At 36.6% G+C, this 21641-nt stretch overlaps 1 protein-coding gene across 6 annotated transcripts in view; it reads right to left on the bottom strand.

The window, feature by feature from the left end:
- Positions 1-21641, bottom strand: part of KATNAL1 (katanin catalytic subunit A1 like 1) — a 99183-nt gene that overhangs the window by 20980 nt on the left and 56562 nt on the right. For 5 of the 6 annotated variants that reach the window (XM_003270229.4, XM_003270230.4, XM_030818572.1 and 2 more), the window contains exons 5-9: positions 20451-20578; positions 19954-20059; positions 10820-10978; positions 9981-10107; positions 6917-7051 (exon numbers count right to left, since the gene is read on the bottom strand). In XM_003270229.4, coding sequence (XP_003270277.1) covers positions 6917-7051; positions 9981-10107; positions 10820-10978; positions 19954-20059; positions 20451-20578 — 655 coding nt within the window. Of the gene's footprint in view, positions 1-1719; positions 1724-6916; positions 7052-9980; positions 10108-10819; positions 10979-19953; positions 20060-20450; positions 20579-21641 lie in introns of all 6 variants that reach the window. The other variant, XM_030818574.1, reaches the window with a different exon arrangement.

Below are 21641 nucleotides of genomic sequence, written 5' to 3'. Positions count from 1 at the left end.
ATTGCTAAAAAAAAAATGCTAACAATCATCTCCGCCTTCAGCAAGTTGTAATATTTTGGCTCATGGATGGTCTTGCCTCAATGTTGATGTATGTTGGTGAATCAGGGTGGTGGCTGCTGAAGGTTGGGGTGGCAGTATCCACTTCTTAAATAAGAAAACAGTGAAGTCTGCTGTATCAGTTGTCTCTTCCTTTCATGAAAGATTTATCTGTAGCATGCAATGCTGTCTGATAGCATTTTACCCATAACAGCACTTATTTTGAAATTGGAGTTGATTCTCTTCAAATCTGCTGCTGTTTTATCAACTAAGTTTATAAAATATTCTAAATTCTTTGTTGTTATTTCAACAATGTTCACAGCATCTTCACAGGAGATTCTACCTCAAGAAATATTTTCTTTGCTCATCTATAAGAAGCAATCCCTTGTCTGCTCAAGTTTTATCATGAGATTGCAGCAATCCAGTCCCATCTACAAGTTCCACTTCTAATGCTAGTTCTCTTGCTTTTCCACTACATCTATGGTGACGTCCTCCACCAAAGTCTTGAACCCCTCAAGGTCATTCATGAGGGTTGGAATTAACTTCTTCCAAACTCCTGTTAAGACTGTTTTGACATCCTCGTGCGAATCAAAAATGTTCTTAATGGCATCTAGAATGATTCTTTTCTAGAAGGTTTACAATTTACTTTGCCCACATTTATCAGACAAATCACCATCTATGGCAACTATAACTTTATGAAATGTATTTCTTAAACATAAGACTTGAAAGTCAAAATGACTCCTTGATCCATGGGCTACAGAATGAATGTTGCATAAGCAGGCATGAAAATAACATGAATTTCCTTGTATATCTCCATCAAAGAGATATACCCCAAGTGCATTGTCAGTAAGCAGTAACATTTCCAAAAGGAATCTTAGCTAGTTCTTCTGGATAACTTGCTGCAGCTTCTGTGTCAGTACTTGCTGCTTTACCTTGAACTTTTATGTTATGGAGATGGCTTCTTTCTTTAAACCTCATGAAACAACCTCTCAGATTCCAATTTTTTTTTTCTTGCAGCTTCCTCACCTCTCTCAACCTTTATAGAATTGGAGAGTTGGGGCTTGCTCTGGATTAGGCTGTGCCTTAAGGAAATGTGGCTGGTTTGATCTTCTATCCAGATCACTCTATCCATATCAGTAATAAGGCTGTTTCACTTTCTTATCATTCGTGTGTTGACTGGAGTAACACTTTTAATTTCCTTCAAGAACTTTTCCTTTTCATTCATAACTTGGCTGTTTGGCATAAGAGGTCTAGCTTTGGCGTATCTCAGCTTTCATGCTTTCCTCACTAAGCTCGTGTCTAGCTTCTGATTTCATAAATGTCTTCCTTTACATGGAAAGGAAGATGTAATTCTTCCTTCACTTGAGTTGCATCTTCCTTTTCACTTGAACACTTAGAGGCCACTGTAGAGTTCTTAACTGACCTAATTCCAGTATTGTTCTGTCTGAGGGTATGGGGAGGCCTCAGGAAAGGAAGAGTCATAAAACACACATTTATCAATTAAGTATGCCATCTTATGTGGGCATAGTTTGTGGTACCCCAAAACAATTACAACACTAACATTAAAGATCACTGATCACTGTAACAGACAAATAACAATGAAAAGTCTGAAATATTGTGAGAATTTCCAAAATGTGACAGAGACACAAAGTGAGCACATGCTGTTGAAAAAATGGCACTCACAGACCTGCTTAATTCACGGTTGCCGCAAACCTTCAATTTGTGAAAAACCCAGTATCTGCAAAGTGCAGTAAAGAGAAGCATAATAAAACAAGGTATGCCTGTATAAGAAAAGAAATGAACAAATTCATGAAGCTTAAAAGGACTCCAAGTAGGATGACCTAAGGAAGACCATAGAGACACATAATCAAATTGTCAAAATTCAAAGACAAAGACAGAATCATGAAAGCAACAAAAGAAAAGTTATTTGTCATCTATAGGGGAGCACTCATAAAATATCAACATATTTCTTAGCAGAAACATTACATGCCAGAAAGGAGTGACATTATATATTCAAAGTAATAAAAGAAAAAGCCTGCCAACCAGGAATACTATTTTGGCAAAACTGCTCTTCAAAAATGATGGTGAAATAAATGAAGGAGACCGTTCTAGATCAACAAAAGCTGAGGGAGTTATCATGAATAGACCTGCCTCACAACAATTGCTGAATGAGTCCTTCAAGTTGAAACAAAAGGATACTAGACTGCAACACAAAAGCAAATGAAATATAAAGTTCTCTAATAAAGGTAAATATAAGATAGGTACAGAATCCTGTAGTACTATAATGGTGGTGGTATATAAATCACTTTTGATTTAGGTACACAATTTAAAAGATAAAAGCACAAACAATAACTATATAAAATTATGCATACTGTAATGGCTAGAGCAACTACTAAAATAAATATAGTCAGGTATAGCTAAAAATCCAATAATGGCATTAAAATTAATAGTAAAAATAGTCAATTAGCCCAAAAGAAATTAGCAAGGGGGGTACAGAGAAACAAACAGTACAAATAGCAAGATGGCAGACTTAAACACAATCATATCACCAATTACATTAAATTTAAATGGACTAAATACACCTATTAAAAAGCAGAGACAGCCAGGTGCAGTGGCTCACGCCTGTAATCCCAGCACTTTGGGAGGCCGAGGCAGGCGGATCACGAGGTCAGGAGATCGAGACCATCCTGGCTAACACGGTGAAACCCCGTTTCTACTACCAAAAATACAAAAAACTAGCCAGGCGTGGTGGCAGGTGCCTGTGGTCCCAGCTACTCAGGAGGCTGAGGCAGGAGAATGGCGTGAACCCGGGAGGTGAAGCTTGCAGTGAGCCCAGATCGCGCCACTGCACTCCAGCCTGGGTGACAGAGTGAGACTCCATCTCAAAAAACAAAACAAAACAAAAACAAAAAAAAAACTGCACTGTAAATATAAAGACAGGGTAGGGTAAAAATTAAAGATAAAAAGCAGATATAGCACACCGACAATAGGAAAAGAAAGACAGTAAGGCTAAATTAATAGCAGTCAAAGCAGATACCAAGTCAAAGTGTATTCTCAGAGATAGAGAGGCATTTCATACTGGTAATAGGACCAATAAGATATAACAATGATAATTTATTTACTTAACAACAGAACATCAAAACACACTCCAAAACATAAAGCAGAAACTGAAAGAACTAAAGGGAGAAATAAACAAGTTCCCAGTCATAGATGAAGATTTCCATAAGCCACTCTCAGTAACTGATAGAAAAACTAGACTAAAAAATCAGCAAGGATCTTATTATTTGAATAATACTATCACACCAACTTCATCTAGCTGACATTTATAGAACGTTGTAACAAGCTCAGAATAAACATTCTACTCAATTGCATCTGGAGCATTCACCAAGATAGACTATATGCTGAATCACAAATCTCAAGAAGTTCAAAAATTGACATCTTACAGAGTATGTTCCTGACTGCAATGAATTAAATTAAAAATCAACAATAAGATATCTAGAACACACCCCAATTATTTGGCTCCCAAACCAATTTAAATGCTAAATAACTCAAGGACCAAATAAAGGCAATTAAAAAAGGAAAATTAGAAAATAGTTCTAACTTAAAGAGTAGAAAAAATATGATACAGCAAAATTTGTGAGATAAAAGCAAAGCAGTACTTAATGAGAAATTTATAGCTTTAAAATGTGCAAATTTAAAAAAGAAAAAAAGCCCAGGTGCAATAGCTCACATCTGTAATCCCAATGCTATTGGGAGGATTGCTTGAGGCCAGGAGTTTGAGACCAGCCTGGGAAACACAGCAAGCCTCTGTCTCTACAAAAAATAAAAATAAAAAAATTAGCCAGGCACAGTGACATGTGTTTGTAGTCCCTACTCAAGAGGCTGAGGTGGGAGGATCTGTTGATCCCAAAAGTTTGAGGCTGCAGTGAGCTACGATCATGCCACTTGCACTCCAGCCTGGGTAACAGAGCAAGACTCTGTCTCTTAAAAAAAAAAAAAAAAAAAGTGGGGAAAGGTGGTTCCTAAAATCAATAACCTTAGTTTCTAACTTCAGAAAGAAAAAATTATACTCAAAGTATAAAGCAAAAAAAAATTTTAAAAGAGAGAAGAAATCACTGAAATAGAAAATAGAAAATTAACAAAGCAAAAATTTGGTTATTTGAAAAGATTAACAATATTGATAAATCTCAACCAAAAATGAGGAACAATAGAGATAAATTACTAATATTAGGAATGAAAAATGAGCCATCACTACAGAGCCTATGGCCAATAAAAGGAAAATAAGGTGTGTAGATTTGTATTATGCCAACTTAAGTGAAGCTGGAATTTCATTTCCCGGAATTCTCTTTATTGCATAGCTCTGTGTTAGTGTGGACCACATGAGTCATGTCTGAGATTTGAAAGGCAAAAATTAATCATCTCAGAAAGCTGGCACATACTGTCACTTATTTCTTAGTTCTCCTTGTTAGTGTGGGCAGCACTTGCACCTTCAGCTCTTTGTAGTTTCTGCCACATTTCTTCCTTCAGCTTTGACTTTTGAGCCAGGTATACATTTAGCTAGCTTCTTCTGTAGGAAAGGTTAGGAGTCTCAGTGGAAAAAAAGAGTTCAACATAGATTCCAATGTATCCTTATGGATCCCACCCCCACAGGTAGAGTTTGTCCTTACTTCTACCACTTCACATTCATCATCTCTTCCTAAGTGCCCTCCTTACTGACTTCAAGTTCCAGAACCAGACATGAACTATATAATCAGCTTCCACAATCTCCCGTAACTATTTAATCAGCTTCCACATTCACATTAGGTCAAATCCAAATAAATTTGACAACTTATAAAAAATAGAAAAATTATTTGAAAGACATATGTTACCAAAGCTTGCTCAAGAAAAAAACAAATAACTTAGATAACCATACGTGTGTGTATTTAAAAAACGATGGAACAGAATAGTATTCAGAAATAGACCCACACATACACAACAAAATAATTTTCAATGAAGGTGCCAAAGTAATTCAATGAAAAAAGAAAACTCCTTTCAGCAAGTGATGCTACAACAACTGTATGTACATATGAAAAAAATGACTCATCTCCACACACACACACACACACAAACACACAAATTCAAGAGGAATCACAGATATAAATACAGTTTCCAAAAGAAAACAGGAGAAAAACTTTGCAGCTTTGGGATAGACAAGATTTCTTAAGACACAAAAAGTACTATTCATTAAAAAAAATTGTCAACAGGAATTCATCAAAATTTAAAATGTCTGCTTATTAAGAGATACCATAAAGAAAATCAAAAGGCAAACTACAAACTAGAAGAAAATATTCACAATGCACAGATCTAATAACATAAAAAGCATTAATAAAGCAACAAATAATCCAATTAAAAACTGGGAAAAAGAAATGACCCTACACAAAAAGTATACCATGACCATAAAAAGCACATAAAAAGGTACTCAATGTAAGTCATCAGAGAAATACCAATTTAAATCATGAGACAGCATTTCATACTTACTAGAATGAATGAAATTAAAATACTGACAACACCACATGTTGGCAAGGATATGGAAGTATTTGAATTCTCATTTATTGATGATGGAATACAAAATGGTACAACCATTCTGAAAAACAGTTTGGGTATTTCCTATAAAAGCTAAACATATGCCTACCCTATGACCCATCTTTTCTTTTCTTATATTATCCAAAAGAATTGAAAACATTCATCCATAAAAAAGATATGCACAAGAAAGTTTACAGCTTTACTCATAATAGCCAAAAAAACTAGGAATAACTTAAAATACCAATCAAAAGGAGAACAAACAAATTGTGGTATAATCATACCAGGAATAAGCTGCTGATACATGTGATCACACGGATGAACCTCAAGTGAAAGTAGCCAGACACAGTGAGTACATGCTGTCACGATTCCATTTATATGAAGTTTAACAAGAGAAAGAACTAATCTATGGTGATAAAAATCACGTACAGTGAATGCCTATTGAAGGATTAGCTGGTAGGGGCACACAGGAACTTTATAGGATGATAGAAATGCCCTACATCTTGATGAGGGTATTGATTAAACAGGAGTACAGATTTGTACTCATCAAATTATATACTTAAGTACATTTCATTCTATGTAAATTTTACCTCAAAATAAAAAGAAAAAACCATTCATGGAAATTTCAGCATTCATTAACAGGATGAAATTACATTTTCCAGGCTGGGCGTGGTGGTTCACACCTGTAATCCCAGCACTTTGTGAGGCTGGGGCGGGAGATCACTTGAGGCCAGGAGTTTGAGACCAGCCTAGACAACATGGCAAAACCCTGTCTGTACTAAAAACATAAAAATTAGCTGGGTGTGGTGGTGCACACCTGTAATCCCAGCTATTCGGAAAGCTAAGGCACAAGAATCACTTGAACTTAGGAGGTGGAGGTTGCAGTGACCTGAGATCATGCCACTGCACTCCAGCCTGGGCAACAGAATAAGACTCTGTCTCAAAAAGTAAATAAATAAATAAATAAATAAATAAGTAAAAATATATATATGTACGTACACACACACACACACACACTCTCTCTCTCTCTCTCTCCAAAACAGCGTATTTTGAAAAAGATCCAAAAAAACTTCAAGTTGAAAAGTGAAAACTTAAAAGTGCTACCATATTTATTAACATGAATATTGTTCTAAATTTAAGAATTTCTCTGAAACGTAAGAAATTTCAATAGAGTACTGTGGCCTGTGTTCGCATCTACTACAAATTAATTTTGCGATGCTATAAACTTCTTTAAGCAGAATGGCAATGGAATAAAGATTTAGATACATGGGAAAGGTAACAGAAAGTTAACAGAAAGCTCAAAACAGAGAAGGCATCATACCTGTTGGGAGAGGTATATATATCCTTTTTTCTAACCTTCTTCGCAAAGCTTCATCAATGTCCCAAGGGAAATTAGTAGCAGCCAATACCATAACCATTTTGGAAGGATCATCATTTTCTAAAGCTCCTCCAACTCCTATACACAGTAAGGGAGGAAAAGATAGTGTTTTTCTTACAACCCTTTATTCTTTCATTCAATTAACATTTCTTTTAGCCAAAGTGGCAGAATCAATGATGAAGACAGTGCAGTCCTGACCTCTGTGTGGTGGCAAAACCAGACTCATTAACAGATAACTACAAAACAAAGAAGTAGAAGAATTCACATAACCTAGTGTGGAATTTTTTTTCTTTCTTTCTTTTTTTTCTTGTGCAACCTAGTGCAGGATTTTAATCCAATAAAAACATCCATTTTTCTATAAGAAAATGAATGCATATTTCCTCCGAAAAGAAAAGGCATGGGAGATTAGGCTCTGTTTTATTCCTCTTATTTCTTTTAAATCATAAAGTTCCGCAAAAATTTTATTTTAGTTTTTAGTCTATTTTCTCAAGAAGTGAAAACAGAGGGTTCACATTTACTTATTCTAGCATGCAATTATAATTTTGAAAGACAGGTTATATTTCCATGATGCTGTCCTTTAAACTTTTAAGTCACTTGTAAAAAATAAATAAGACATTTAAGAATGAACCCAGTAATCACAGATAAAAATAACCAAACCAACTACATGTACATACACAGTGTCTCCTTTTCAGAATTAAAATTTTAGAATAAAAAAATTTCAGGTCACACAACAGAAACTAGAAAATATGTAGTGAAAAATAAAAGATAAAAAAACCCATCAACTTTATTGATAAGACTTTCTAGTCTGGCATAATAAAGTCCTAGTGGACTCAAAGCAACCTAGTTCAATGTAGTATTTTTTAAGAAAACAAGGTCTGGTTCTGTTGTTCAGGCTGGAGTGCCCTGGCATGATCTCGGCTCACTGAAACATATAATATTTTCTTATTATGAAACTCCTACTTCAATCATTATGACAAAGAATCAAGCTGTCCAACTAATAATCAACAATAGTCACAAATATCCCTCAATGAAATTCAGCTGACTAAATTTGTATTCGGTGATTTCCTTTTCCAATTCTAAACACCTAATTTTTTTTCCTATACCCCACCTCAAAAATAAAACTTATTCCTTTCTCTCATACTTTAGCAAAAGTTAAAATGGTAAACTCATTGAGGGAAGGGTCTCATAGTACATTATAAGTATGCAGTAAGTATCCACAGTTGATGAATAACCATGACTGTTCTGAAATAGCACAACTTGGATATTGTTGGTGTTTTGTTGTTGTTGTTGTTGTTATGAGACAGGTTCTTGCTCTGTTGCCCAGGCTGGAGTGCCACGGCACAATTACAGCTCACTGTGGCCTCAAACTCTTGCGCTCAAGCTATCCTCCCACCTCAGCCTCCTGAGTAGCTGGGACTACAGGCACATGCCACCACACCCAGCTACTTTTTAAAGTTTTTGCTATGTTAAAGTCTTGCTATGTTAACCAGGCTGATTTTGAACTCCTGGCCTCAAGTGATCTTCCCACCTCAGCCTCCCAAAGCGCTGGGACTACAGGCGTGAGCCACTAGACTCAGTCCCTCACCCTGGATATTTTTTTAACATATTTTATCTGTTCTAATCTTTTGCTTGAACGGCTTCTTGTCTACCACACAACTAACTACCAGAGTAACTTATCTCTGAACAGCAGCTCTGAACCCATACCCTCTTCCTTCTATGGCTCTTCAGGGTCCTTTTTCTGTCTGGATAACTCCTACCAATGTTTCAAAGTCCAACTCGGCTATCTCTTTCCATGACTCCCCTGGTCTTGGTGGTGCCTCTCCTGTGTTTCCACTGCACCCAGACTTTACTTCTACCCCAGAATGTACCATAATGTATTATACTCATCTGATCAGTTGCCTGCTTCCCATCCAGATCAGTGGTTCTCAAACTTTTTGATCTCAGGACCCTTTCATACTCTTAAAAATTACTGAGGCTGGGTGCTGTGGCTCATGTCTATAATCCTAGCACTTTCAGAGGCTGAGTCCAGAGGATCACCTCAGCTCAAGAGTTCAACTACAGCCTGGCAAACATGGAGAGACCCTGTCTTTACAAAAAATAAAACTTAGCCAGATGTGGTGGCATGTGCCTGTGGTCCCAGCTACTTAGGAGGCTGAGGCAGGAGGATTGCTTGAGCCCAGGAGGTCAAGGCTGCAGTGAGCTGTGTTCACACCACTGTACTCCAGCCTGGGCAACACAGCAAAGCTCTGAACCTTAAAAAAAAAAAAAAAATTATTGAGAACCCCAAAGAGCTTTTTAGTGTGTGGAGTGTATCTATCAATATCTTTAAAACTTAAAATAGATGGTGCATGGGTAGATTGTATGAAAAAAAAGAAAAAACCTAAAATTGAAATTTAAAAATATTAATTAACTTAAAAATAATTCACTTAAAAAAATGATAAATTCATTACATATTTTTATGAAAAGTATGTTTTCCAAAATATTAAAAAAAAAGAAGAGGGGCTTTTTTTTTTTTTAACATTTTTGCAAATCTCTTTAATGTCTATCTAGAGAAAAGCTGGATTCTCATATCTGCTTCTGCTTTCTACCTTTTATGATACCCTACGTCTTACAGCCTCTCAAAAACTCTACTGTACACTTGTGAGAGAATGAGAGTAAAAAAGAAAAGGCACACAATGACTTGATATTCCTATGAAAATAGTTTTGATCTTGCAGATTCTTTAAAGGGTCTCAAGGATCCCTAGGACTCTAGATCCTGCCTCTAGAACCTTTGCTCCAAATAGTAAGCTCCTTGAAAGCCTTTTTCTTTGTAATCTCAGAATCTGAAATGGTGCATGATCTCTAACAAGTACGCAAGAAATGCTTTCTGAGTGCATGAACAAATGAACAAATGGGTGAATGAACAAATAATTAAACTCAGGCTGCCTTCTAATCCATCCATTGACTATGAGTTTACACAAATTATTTAAAAATAAGAGTTTTGAAACAATAATTAAATATCAATTACCATCCATCTGAATGAGCAGTTCAGACTTGACCCTGCGACTTGCCTCATGTTCATCAGAAGTTCCTCTTCGACTGCAGATAGAATCTATCTCATCAATGAAGATCGTGGTAGGGGCATAAAATCTAGCCTTTATGAAAATATTTTAAAGAAATCATTCAATAATCTCATAAAACAATCGGCGTATTTAAAAAAATCTTTTAAAACAGTGGCAAGAGAGCAGAAACTTCTCACTATTTTAATGCCATCATCTGGTTATGGCAAAGGCTAAATCAATCATTCCCATGAGACAAAAGAAATTTCTAAAAATAAAGGTTATATGGCTGGTGAAGCTGGGTGATAGATACATAGGGGTGCATTGTACTATGAACTTTCATGTCTGCAAATTTCCATAATGAAAAAAATTTTCAAAAATAAATCAACCTCAATCCTCAAATATACATTCTTAAGTTACTGCAAATCCCATATGAAAAAGGAATAAACTTTAATGACAGGTCAGGCTCTGATTTTTAAAATATATATTAAAATATTCTTCTGTTCCATCAGCTCCCTAGAGATCTAGAAATACCAGTCAACCCACACATACGACCAAAGTCTCTTCTTCCACCCTCAGTGGACAGGATGCCAAAAGGCCTTGTTTTACCTTAAAGAAAAAGATACACTGAAGATACACCAACTACCCCACAAAACCCATCATCCCATTTCTCGTCAGTGTGTCAAGAACTATTAAAATAGAATTACATTGCCCTTTTCAAAAAAGATTCCAGGTGGACAGAACTGATTCATGGGGGCATCATAGGCTTACACACACTACTCTGAAATCTGAATATATCGTCACTCACCATCTCAAACAACAGACGAACTAACTTCTCAGATTCACCTCTATATTTAGATGTCAGTGTAGAAGAGGAAACGTTGAAGAATGTTGTACCACATTCAGTGGCAACAGCTTTAGCTAGCATAGTTTTACCAGTGCCTGGGGGTCCAACCATCAGTACACCCTGAAATTTCAAAAGACGAATTAAATGATTTATCAGATTAAAAATTTTTTTATAAATTATCATCAGCTATTAATGTACATGAAGATTTTTCTGTCGAAAGATAAACTCAAAATTGTCACAGTAAAATCATGACGCATTTAGCAAGAGTATTATTTTATAGCTAGAAAAAATGAAGAAATTTCACAAAATGTCTCAAGCCAGAGGTAGTCAGAGATAACCTAACAAAAAGCCCAGACAACAAACAAGTTTCTCATATATTTAGATATAATCTCAGTTTCCTGAACCTGGCATATGATATATACATATAATATTGAGCACTGCTTAAAAGCAACTGTTCTGTTACACATAATAAAAAATAAGACATTTTCTATCACATGTAGCAGAATTACACATTCCTTACCCTCTATAAAGGACAGAATCTACCTTCCACAGCGCATTTATAATATACAGCTTTCAGTAAAAAATAAAGACCCATTTATGAGTTAATAAGGTAACAGTAAAAAATCCAGTGGTGATTCAAACATAATCAAATTAGCAAGATTTGTATTTTAATGTGTTAGTTTATATAAAATAGTGATAGTGATGAAAGAGCCAGTAAATACAGAATAAAAACTAAACTTCAGTTACTTCTTAGTTTTGAAAACAACATAAAAGTATTCTATAAAAACAAATCAGTGAAGAATAAAAATTATTCAAGGAATCCAACCTTCTAGTCTTAAAAACTAATGGGTTCTTAAATAATTATTTTCTTCCAGGATTTTTAATAGAGTTTAAATACATAGCTCACACTAAATTTTTTTGCATAATACCTGGTGATTCCTTAAGAGGCATTCTGATCCAATTGCTACGTTGGTTTGACAAGCTTCTGGGGATTTAAGCTTTGAAAACTATGTGTATGTCAAAGTTTCATAAACTCCAAATTCAGAAACTGTCCAAATGCTTTTTTAGCTATAGAATTCTGATACACAGATCAACCAGGAATCACTACAATTTGAAACATTCGTTTTACAAAAATATTTTTTTGCTATGTTAGGGAGCCCTCAACTTTGCATGAGGTTGAGATTTTAAAAACCATGAAAACGACCAATTGATGCTATAGGCATAGCCAGAGCAAAGTTCTTATTTCTCCGATGCCTTTTTCCATGCTCTCTGAGAGGGCCATCCTGCAATGTCATTAATGTGGCCACCTCCCACAGCAGTTAATTTCTAACATTGGCAGCTGTTTATAGCTACTGTACGATATTGAAAAACTTCACCTCCTCACGACATTACTCCTTTATTTCTCTCTTTCCTGTATCTCTTTGTCTACTGGCTCTTTCCCCTCGGTATATAAATATACTTTAATCTGCCACATTACAAAAATCCCTTAAGGAAAGAACAGTCTCTTCAATAAATGTTGCTGGAAAAACTGGATAGCCATATGCAGAAGAATAAAACTAGATGCTGATCTCTTACCATATACAAAAATCAAAATGGATTAAAGACCATATATGAAAATCAAATCAAAATAGGTTAAAAACCTGAAACCATGAAACTACTAGAAGAAAACACTGGGGAAATGCTACAGGACATCAGTCCAGGCAGATTTTTTTGTGTAAGACCTCAAAAGCACAGGCAACCAAAGCAAGAACAGATAAATAAATTATATCAAACTAAAAAGCTTCTGCACAGCAAAGTAAACAACAAAGAGACACCCCCACAATGGGAGAAAATATCTGCAAAATATCCATCTGACAAGGGATTAGAACCAGAACACATAAGCAGCTCAAGCAACTCAATAGCAAAAAGACAAATAATCCAATTTTAAAATGGGCAAAAGGTCAGAACAGACATTTCTCAAAAGAAGACATACAAATGTCCAATAGATATATGAAAAAATGCTCAACAACCCTAATCATTAGAGAAATTCAAGTTAAAACCAAAATGAGATCATCTCACTCCAATTAAAATGGCTTTCATCAAAAAGATAGCTAATAATAGATGATGGTGAGGATATGGAAAAAGGGGAATGCTCCCATACTGTTGGTGGGAGCCACCGTGGAAAACTGTGTGGAGGTTCCTCAAAAAACTAAAAGCAGATCTACCATATGATCCAGCAATTCCACTACTAGGAATATATCCAAAAAAAAAAAAAAAAGGAAATCAATATATCGAAGAGTTATTTGCACTCCTGTGTTTATCACAGCACTATTCACAACAGCCAAAATACAAAATCAACCTAAGTGCCCAACAATGGATGAATGGAAAAAGAAAATGTGGTATATATATAAAATGGAATACTATTCAGCCATAAAAAAAATCGTGTAATTTATAGCCACATGGATGGAGGTGGAGGTCGTTATGTAAAGTGAAATACATCAAGCACAAAAAGACACATATCACATGTTTTCATTCATTGGTGGGAGCTAAAAAAGGATCTCATGAAGGCAGAATAGACTGGTGGTTACCAGAGGCTGGGAAGGGTAGGGGTCAAGGGAGAATTAAGAGAAGCTGATTAATGAGCACAGCTTGATAGATCAGTAGGGTGACCACAGTTTACAATAGTCTATTGTATATTTCAAAATAACTAGAAGAGAATAATTTGAATGTTCTTAGCATGAAGACAAATGTTAAAGATGGTGGATATCCCATTTACACTGATTGGATCTTTACAAATTATGTGAATGTATTAAATTATCACATGAACCCCAAAAGTATGTACATCTATTATGTATCAATTCAAAAACAAAAAATGTTTAAAAAAACAGATAAAATTGAGACAAAAAAAATCCTTCACTTGATTCTACAAATCCTCTAGCTACTATCCATCTCTTCTTCCTCTCACAGCCAACCTTCAATGGTTTATGCTATTTCTTCTTCATAAGCTACAATATGACTTTAGTCTTCACCAATTTACTAAAAATACTTCATTTACTAACCTAATGGTCATTCTTCAATCGTACCTCCTTGACTTCTCTCTGATCTTTGACGCTGCTTCACGGTATTCATTCCCCTCTTCTTGAAACCCTGACACTGCTCTTTTCCAGACACTTCTGCTCTCTGGCTATGTTCACTGCCTCAGATCTCCTCTTTCCTCTGCCCTTTATATTCCCAAAGCAATTCTAAACCTTTCCCTTTACAAAACTCCTGAACAAACTCATCCATACCAGATCATCAACCACCCTTTGTATCTCACGATTTTACGCTCACACTCTATCTGAAGCTCCAGGCCTCTATTTCCAATTAGCTGCTGAGTATTTATTGAAACACATTTTATTTCTATTTAAGCCTGTTCCTTTCTCTATTTCCAATATCAGTTCCCTGTACCCTGTATAATAAAGAATGTAGCTGGCCTTTGTCCCCGATCCCTGGAAAATAGCCTCTAAATCCTTGGAATTACCCTAGCGACAGGATTATTTTTGTTATCACAATAGGCCCTGAAATTTTATGCTAATGAGGTGACTCATAGTGGGCCCCTATATAGTTTATGCCAACAAGACAACTCAGGATGGGGGATGACCATGCCAGGAAAACCAACCATGTGATTAGAGAGCTGGGGCTTTCAGCCATGTGATATCAACTCAACCTTTAGGGAGAGGAAGAGAACAAGAGATTAAGAACCATGGGCAATCATTCAATTGATCAGGTGAGCTTCCCTAATTGGCAATATCCTGCATATTTCTCTTAGTCCATTTGTGTTGCTACAAAGAAATACCTGAGGCTGGGTAATTTTAAAGAAAAAAAAAGGTTTATTTGGCTCACAGTTCTGCAGGCTGTACAGGAAGCATGGTGCCTGCACCCATTCAGCTTCTAGTGATGGCCTCATGCTGCTTCCACTTACAGAGAAAGGTAAAAGGGAGCCAGCAGCATGCAGAACTCACATGGCAAGAACAGAAACAAGAGAGAGGGGAAACAGCCAGTTCTCATGAGAATGAACAGAGTGAGAACTTGCTCATTACCATGAGGTTGGCACCAAGCCATTCATGAGGGATCTGCCCCCATGGCCCAAACTCCTCCCATTAGGCACCACTTCCCAACACTACCACATCAAGAATCAAATTTCAAAATGAGATTTGGTGGGACAAATATCCAAACTATATCCAAATTATAACAGTACTATCACATGTCCATGTGGTGCAATAATCTCCATATTGTCACACATCCACGAGAGTAAAGCATCCTAACTCCATGAAGACAAGGCGAAAGAAGCGTCACCTTCGGCATCCTTCTAGACCTCGCCCTCTAAGTTTCTCCTTTTGGCTGGTTCCGATTTATATCCTTCGGCTATAATAATACTGTCATCGTAAGTACAGCTGCTCCCTGAATGACTTAGGGGTTGGGGCACCAATCCTCCACACAGTCAAAAATCTGCATATAATGTTTGATTCCCAAAAAAAAAACATATCAATGAATAGCCTATTATTGATTTGAAGCCTTGCTGATAACAAAAATTGTAAACACATATTTTGTATATGTATTGTATATGGTATTCTTACAATAAAGCTAGAAAAAAGAAAACATTATTAAGAAAATTATGAGAAAACATATTTATTATTCATTAAATGGAAGTGTATCACCTTAAAGGTCTTCACCTTGGATAGGCTAAGGAGGAGGAGGAAAAGGAGGGGTTGGTCTTGTCTCTGGGGCAGCAGAGGCAGAAGAAAAGCCATGTGTAAGGGGACCCACGATGTTCATGCCTATGCTGTCCTGGGCTCAACTGTAAGGCTTCCCTAAGTTCTGTGAGTCATTCTAGGGAATTATCAAACCTGAGAGGGTAGTGGGAACTCCTGAATTTGTAGCCAGCTGGTCATAAGAGTGACCTGGGGACCCCCAAGTTTGCAGCTAGTGTCTGAAGTGAGGGCAGTCTTGTGGAAAACTGTGCTCTCAACCTGTGAAGTTTGGCCCAACTCTGGGTAGGTGATGTCAGAAGTCATTCAATTCAAGTCTGGAATCTGGGAGTCATACAACTTGTCTCTCTCCCACATCTCTGTAAACAATCAGTCACTGATACCTTCTAAATGTCTCTCAGAAATCCATTCATTTTTCACTAACCAAAAAGCCCATGCCTTTCTGCAGGCATTTGTCCTCATTGTTTGGCTAGATTATTTCAACAACTTCCTGATCAGATTACTTTTTCATATCCATCTATGTCCACCCCCAACCTGTCCTCCATACTGCTACAGAAAAGAGATCTTCCTACACTTGCAAATCACCCTTCTACTAAAAACTCTTCAATGGCTGACATCCTTAGCATGGCATGCAGGGCTCTTTGTGAGAAGTGGGTCACATCAACCATTCCAGCAGTGTCTTTTGTTACTATGTCCCATATAAACACTCTATACTTCCAGCCACACTGAACTACACAAGATTCCTCACATATACTGTGTTCTCTTACGCTTTTCATGTGTTTGTACATGATATCCACTCTGCCTTAGAGCCCTTCTTCATCACATCTGCCTGTTTAACTTCTATTCATCTTTCAAGTCTCAGCTCAGAGTCACCTGCTCTGGGAGGCCATCCCTGGTATTATTCTCCACAGCAGGCTAAGTCCCTCTTCCTCTCTCCTGCCATAGCAGTGTGTTCATTACTCTATCAGACACTAGTCACACTGTCCTCAAAAAATACTGCACTTACCACATGGCCTCCATTAAATACATGCTTAATCACCCAAAGACCATGAGCTTCTTGGGGGCTATTATTCACTCATTTTGGTATCCTCTGCACTTAGCCTATCATGTGACACAAGGTAAACACTCAATAAATATGTATTTACCCAGTGCAAATTTATCCAATGCTTACTAAGTACTAGGCCCTGAGGAAAAAAAGTCGAATCTGTCAGGAATCACACATAAATCCTCAAGAGACTTTTAATCTATTAGAAAATATAGATAAATTATGGTGCAGTCTGAGAAGTGCTAAGATAGGCTGGATGATAAATGGACAGATGAACAGAGTCTCAATGTAAGAGTGATTCAAGTATGTTTATATACTTCAGCACTGAAAATACAGTAGTCTATTTCTTGGGCATCTCCTTATTTCCTAAGTACAATTTTAAATGTTGCCTTTATAAAAATCATATAATCTGATCTTAAAACTTGTAAAGAAGGACCTCAATATTATTCTGTTAGAGAAAAGTTAATCCCAGAGATACATATTTTTGAAAAGGCACTTAATATCTCCGTCTTTTACCTCTCTCACAAGCTTCAGCCCTGTATTTCTAACTTGGTGCATTTCCACACCAATATTATATCAAAATTTAAAACTCAAAAATAATTCCTTATCTCTTTCCCCAGAAGCACCCCCTGCTTCTACTGAACTTTCAACATCAAGAACAATAAACCAGTGCCCTTCTCCCTTCCTCAGCTCCACATTTATGTTATCATCACTATTTTGCCATAGGCAAAACCCAATTATCTTTGCCCCTGCCTTCTTGACTTATATATTACATCCAAAAGGTTACCAACTTCCTTCATTAAATATCACTAGCATCTGTCCTTCCATTCCTAATTCATTATCACCATCCCAATTCAGGCTCTTTGAATTTTAAGCCTAAACTACTGCCAATCACTTCTGAACATGCTCGTTGCCTCCCGTCTTTCTGTGCTCATTGCTACCAGATTGTTTTTCCCAACTCACCGATTTAACTATGCTACCTATCTGCTCAAAGAAGTCTCCCAAACACCTACAGAAAAAGAATCGAACTCCTGGGAAATACAATCTGGCCTCAACCTACCTTCCCATTTGAATCTTCCACTAATTTATTTTTTCAACATTTACATAGTTCTAAGGCCTCATTAACTCATTTTAACCTCACTATACCCTATGAGAAAACCATTACTATTCCCATTTTATAGATAAGGAAACTGAGTCATGGAGAAGTTTCATAACTTGCTCAAGATCACAGAATAAGTGGAAAGGGCTAGAATTCGCATGCACCCAGTCTGGATCCAGGATCTGTGCCCCTTACCAATATTCTATGCTGCCTTCCTTACAAAACTTCAATGCATCTATTTCCCAAACACACTTACACTTTCTCACTATATTCCACCGCTCACGTCATTCATCCCTAAGTTCCTACATTTCCAAAATGTCTCCTCCAACATAGTGAAATCCTCATAATCCTACAAATTGCAGCTTGAATCCCACATCCTCAAGCATAAAGCCTTCTTTAATCATGTCATGTTTGTGCTTTGCTGAGCTTTCCAAGCACATGTGGACTGTAACACCCATTAGGCTCTGCTAGTGCCTAACACTGAAAGCTACATGTAACTGCCCAGCTCTCCATTTAGGATGTCTCACAGCTCAGGGACTACGTCTTGAAAAACGAGGAACCGTAATTACATATAACAGGGCTAAATAAGTGCCTGATGGATAAAGGAATGGTATCACACAATGCAGGAGAAAGTGTGCCACGGAGGGAAATGCACATATAAACATAAGAAGCTGAGACACATTGAATTTTAAATTTTCTAAAGGTCTATTACGGTTGTCACAACCTATTTGGACTTCAATTTTCTAGTCCGTCAAATAGTGGGGATTTAAGATGATCTCAAAGACTCATTCCAGTTCTGAAATTCTGGAATTTACATTTTGAGACCAATTTTATAAGCCTGAAAAATTTCTGAGGTCTCCTTATTTTCATGTATTCTTTAAAATACATTTATCAGGCCTGAAACAGTGGCTCATGCTTGTAATCCCAGCATTTTGGGAGGCCAAGGTGGGAGGTTCACTTGAGGCCAGGAGTTCAAGACCAGCCTGGCCAATATGGCAAAACCCAACCTCTACCAAAAATACAAAAATTAGCTGGGCGTTGTGGCACGCACCTGTAATTGCAGCTACTCAGGAGGCTGAGGCACAAGAATCGCTTGAACCCAGGAGGCGGAGGTTGCAGTGAGCCAAGATCATGCCACTGCACACCAGCCTGGGCAACACAGTGAGACTCAGTCTCAAAAAATAAATAAAATACATTTATTGTCCCATTGTAGTAAATAATCTATTCTCACAAATCCATAAAAAATTCAAACATAACTTTTTAAAAAAGAATAATAGTTCAAGAATTTTATTCTACTGTTGCAGAAAAAAAATATTTGGTCAGGAAAAAGATTCTTTAGAAATATATCTTTAAATTTATTTTTTTAATCCAGTTTGCCAATAAATACTACAAAAGCACAGCAAGGACAGAATAAATTGATAAAGTCAGATATTTTGTAATGACATAAGAAGTGATCTTTTTTTTTTTTTTTTTTTGAGATAGAGTCTCGCTCTGTTGCCAGGCTGGAGTGTAGTCGCGTGATCTTGGCTCACTGCAACCTCCGACTCGCGGGTTCAAGCGATTCTCCTGCCTCAGCCTCCTGAGTAGCTGGGATTACAGGCGTGCACCACCATGCCCAGCTAATTTTTGTATTTTTAGTAGAGATGAGGTTTCACCATGTTGGGCAGGATGGTCTTGATCTTCTGGCCTCGTGATCCACCCTCCTCAGCCTCCCAAAGTGCTGGGATTACAGGTGTGAGCCACGGTACCAGGCCAAGAAGTAGTTTTTTAAAACACAGCTGAAGACCTCTTTCTAGAAAAAACATTTGTTTTCAAGTTAAAACAAAATAATTAACCATCAGTGAGAAATATTCCAACTTTTGAAAAATAACTGTTTGATCACACCTTTCTTCTATAAGACCATGCATTATTTCTGCTTAATCTGCTTAACTTTTTATTTACAGAACCATACATCTAGAAAATTCTTAAAACTAATCTCTAGCTCAGCATCCCTGAGGGAGGTGACCTAAAGACTATATAGTTTCAACAGTCCAAGCCCATCTCTCCTGCTATGCAGATGTAACACATCACAACTACAAATTCAAATCCAGGTGTTTTGGGTGTACATAAACTTCTCCCAACCTTTTCAAAATGGGTTAAATACATCAAAAACTACAGCAATGCTGCCTTTCACTCCAATGCCAAGTAGCATTCTTATACCAAAACCAATTTAATAAATTCTCACCTTCCATGGCCTTCTAATCCCTTTGAAAAAGTCAGGCATCCACATTGGAAGAACAACAGCTTCCCTTAGCAACTTCTTAGCTTCTTCCAGATCTGCTATGTCATCCCTTTGAAAGAACAGCAAAGTTTCATAATGTTTATTCAGGGATCTTTGATTTATGGTCAAAACTAATTCTTTTAATATTTTTTACTTACGAAATTATTCTCATATTAAGAACATTATTCTAATTCTTACTGCATAAAAAGATCAGTGAAAACATTAGTTATTAATGAGGACATGTCATTGAATTAACAACTTTTGTCAGTTATATATCAACTTCAAATTAACATGTAAAATGTCCTTGGTTACTTCAACAGAACTGTCCCGTCAATTCTATACTTTCATATTATAGATGTGGTCATAATCAAATTAATGAATAACAAGAGAAAACTCACACCAAGACAACCTATAACTTGTGTGCTCCTCTACTTTCATTCAATAATTTGAAAGACTCTAACCAATGAATGCTAGGATTCCTGGATACAATGTCTCTTTCAAGGGCTTCCACCAGATCCTTATCATAACCAGCACCATCAAATTTTGGCATTTCACCATCACTTGCACCATCTTGCATATTCTTCCTTCCCTGGGGATAGGTATAAAAAAAAGTACTAGTCAATAATGGATAATTTAGTTAACATCATTACGCTTTGAAAACATTATAATGCCATCACTTTCTAAATAATTTTTATTATTTTAAAGTAATATTTTCTGATTACTCAAATGCCATTCTCCTCTATTTAATTCATCAGAAATACATGAACTGGTCAACTTTATTAAAAACTTCAAATCTACATTCTTGCAGGGACAGTTGCAGGTAAGACTAAACTGATCCTTGCTAAATCCCAAAAGACTGGGAAAGCCTACCTTTGAACTGGTAGATGCAGAGGATTTCCACCACTACTAGAGAACATTTTGAATATTAATGTGGAAGGATCTTTTTAAATAGTATTAAGACCATTAAAGCAATAAGCTTTACCCCAAATTCTTCATTTAATAATATAGTTGTTTTAAAAGAAATTTTATGCTGTGGTTTCTATGGTGTTCTGCCAAGATTTACACAGCTTTGAAGAGCTTTAAATGAAATTCACTTATTTGCCAGAGACAGTCCAACTATGGAAATACTTCAGCAAGCACAGCCAAGTGCCTCCCCAGAGCTTTAGCCCCAGTTACTGCCTAGAGTAAAAACGAAACGAGAAAATGGTCAAAATGAGTCAATCTCCTAAACTTCAACCTGAAAAGAAACAACAGAACAAGACAAACTTCTCCAATCCCACCTCTGAAATAGTCAAAAGGCTCAATCACAAGTGCTGGAGGAAACTAAATGGCTCCCTTGGACAGATGCTCTGGTTCCTTTAAGCCACTAGGTAAGTGACCAAATAGTATTCTGGTGCTTCACCCAAAAAAATAAATTATTTCTGGGCAGTATGGCAGTAGTATTAAATTTATTAGTAAATTTTCAGGAAGATTCCTGCATTCCAGATGACAGGTATCAATACTGACAATATTAAAAGGAGTAAATTTTTGGCACCTGCACAACAAACATAACATCAACAAACTTAAGCTTAGGCTAGAGTCACATTTTATAATACGGATAGGCCAAGGCTACCAAGTTATATTCAAACAAATCACTAGGAACATTCTGTAAT

This window comes from Nomascus leucogenys, chromosome 9 (genome assembly GCF_006542625.1).
Source record: "Nomascus leucogenys isolate Asia chromosome 9, Asia_NLE_v1, whole genome shotgun sequence".
Lineage (NCBI taxonomy): Eukaryota > Metazoa > Chordata > Mammalia > Primates > Hylobatidae > Nomascus > Nomascus leucogenys.
The sequence above is the reverse complement of the archived record's forward strand: the minus strand, read 5'-3'. Positions and strand labels throughout refer to the sequence as shown.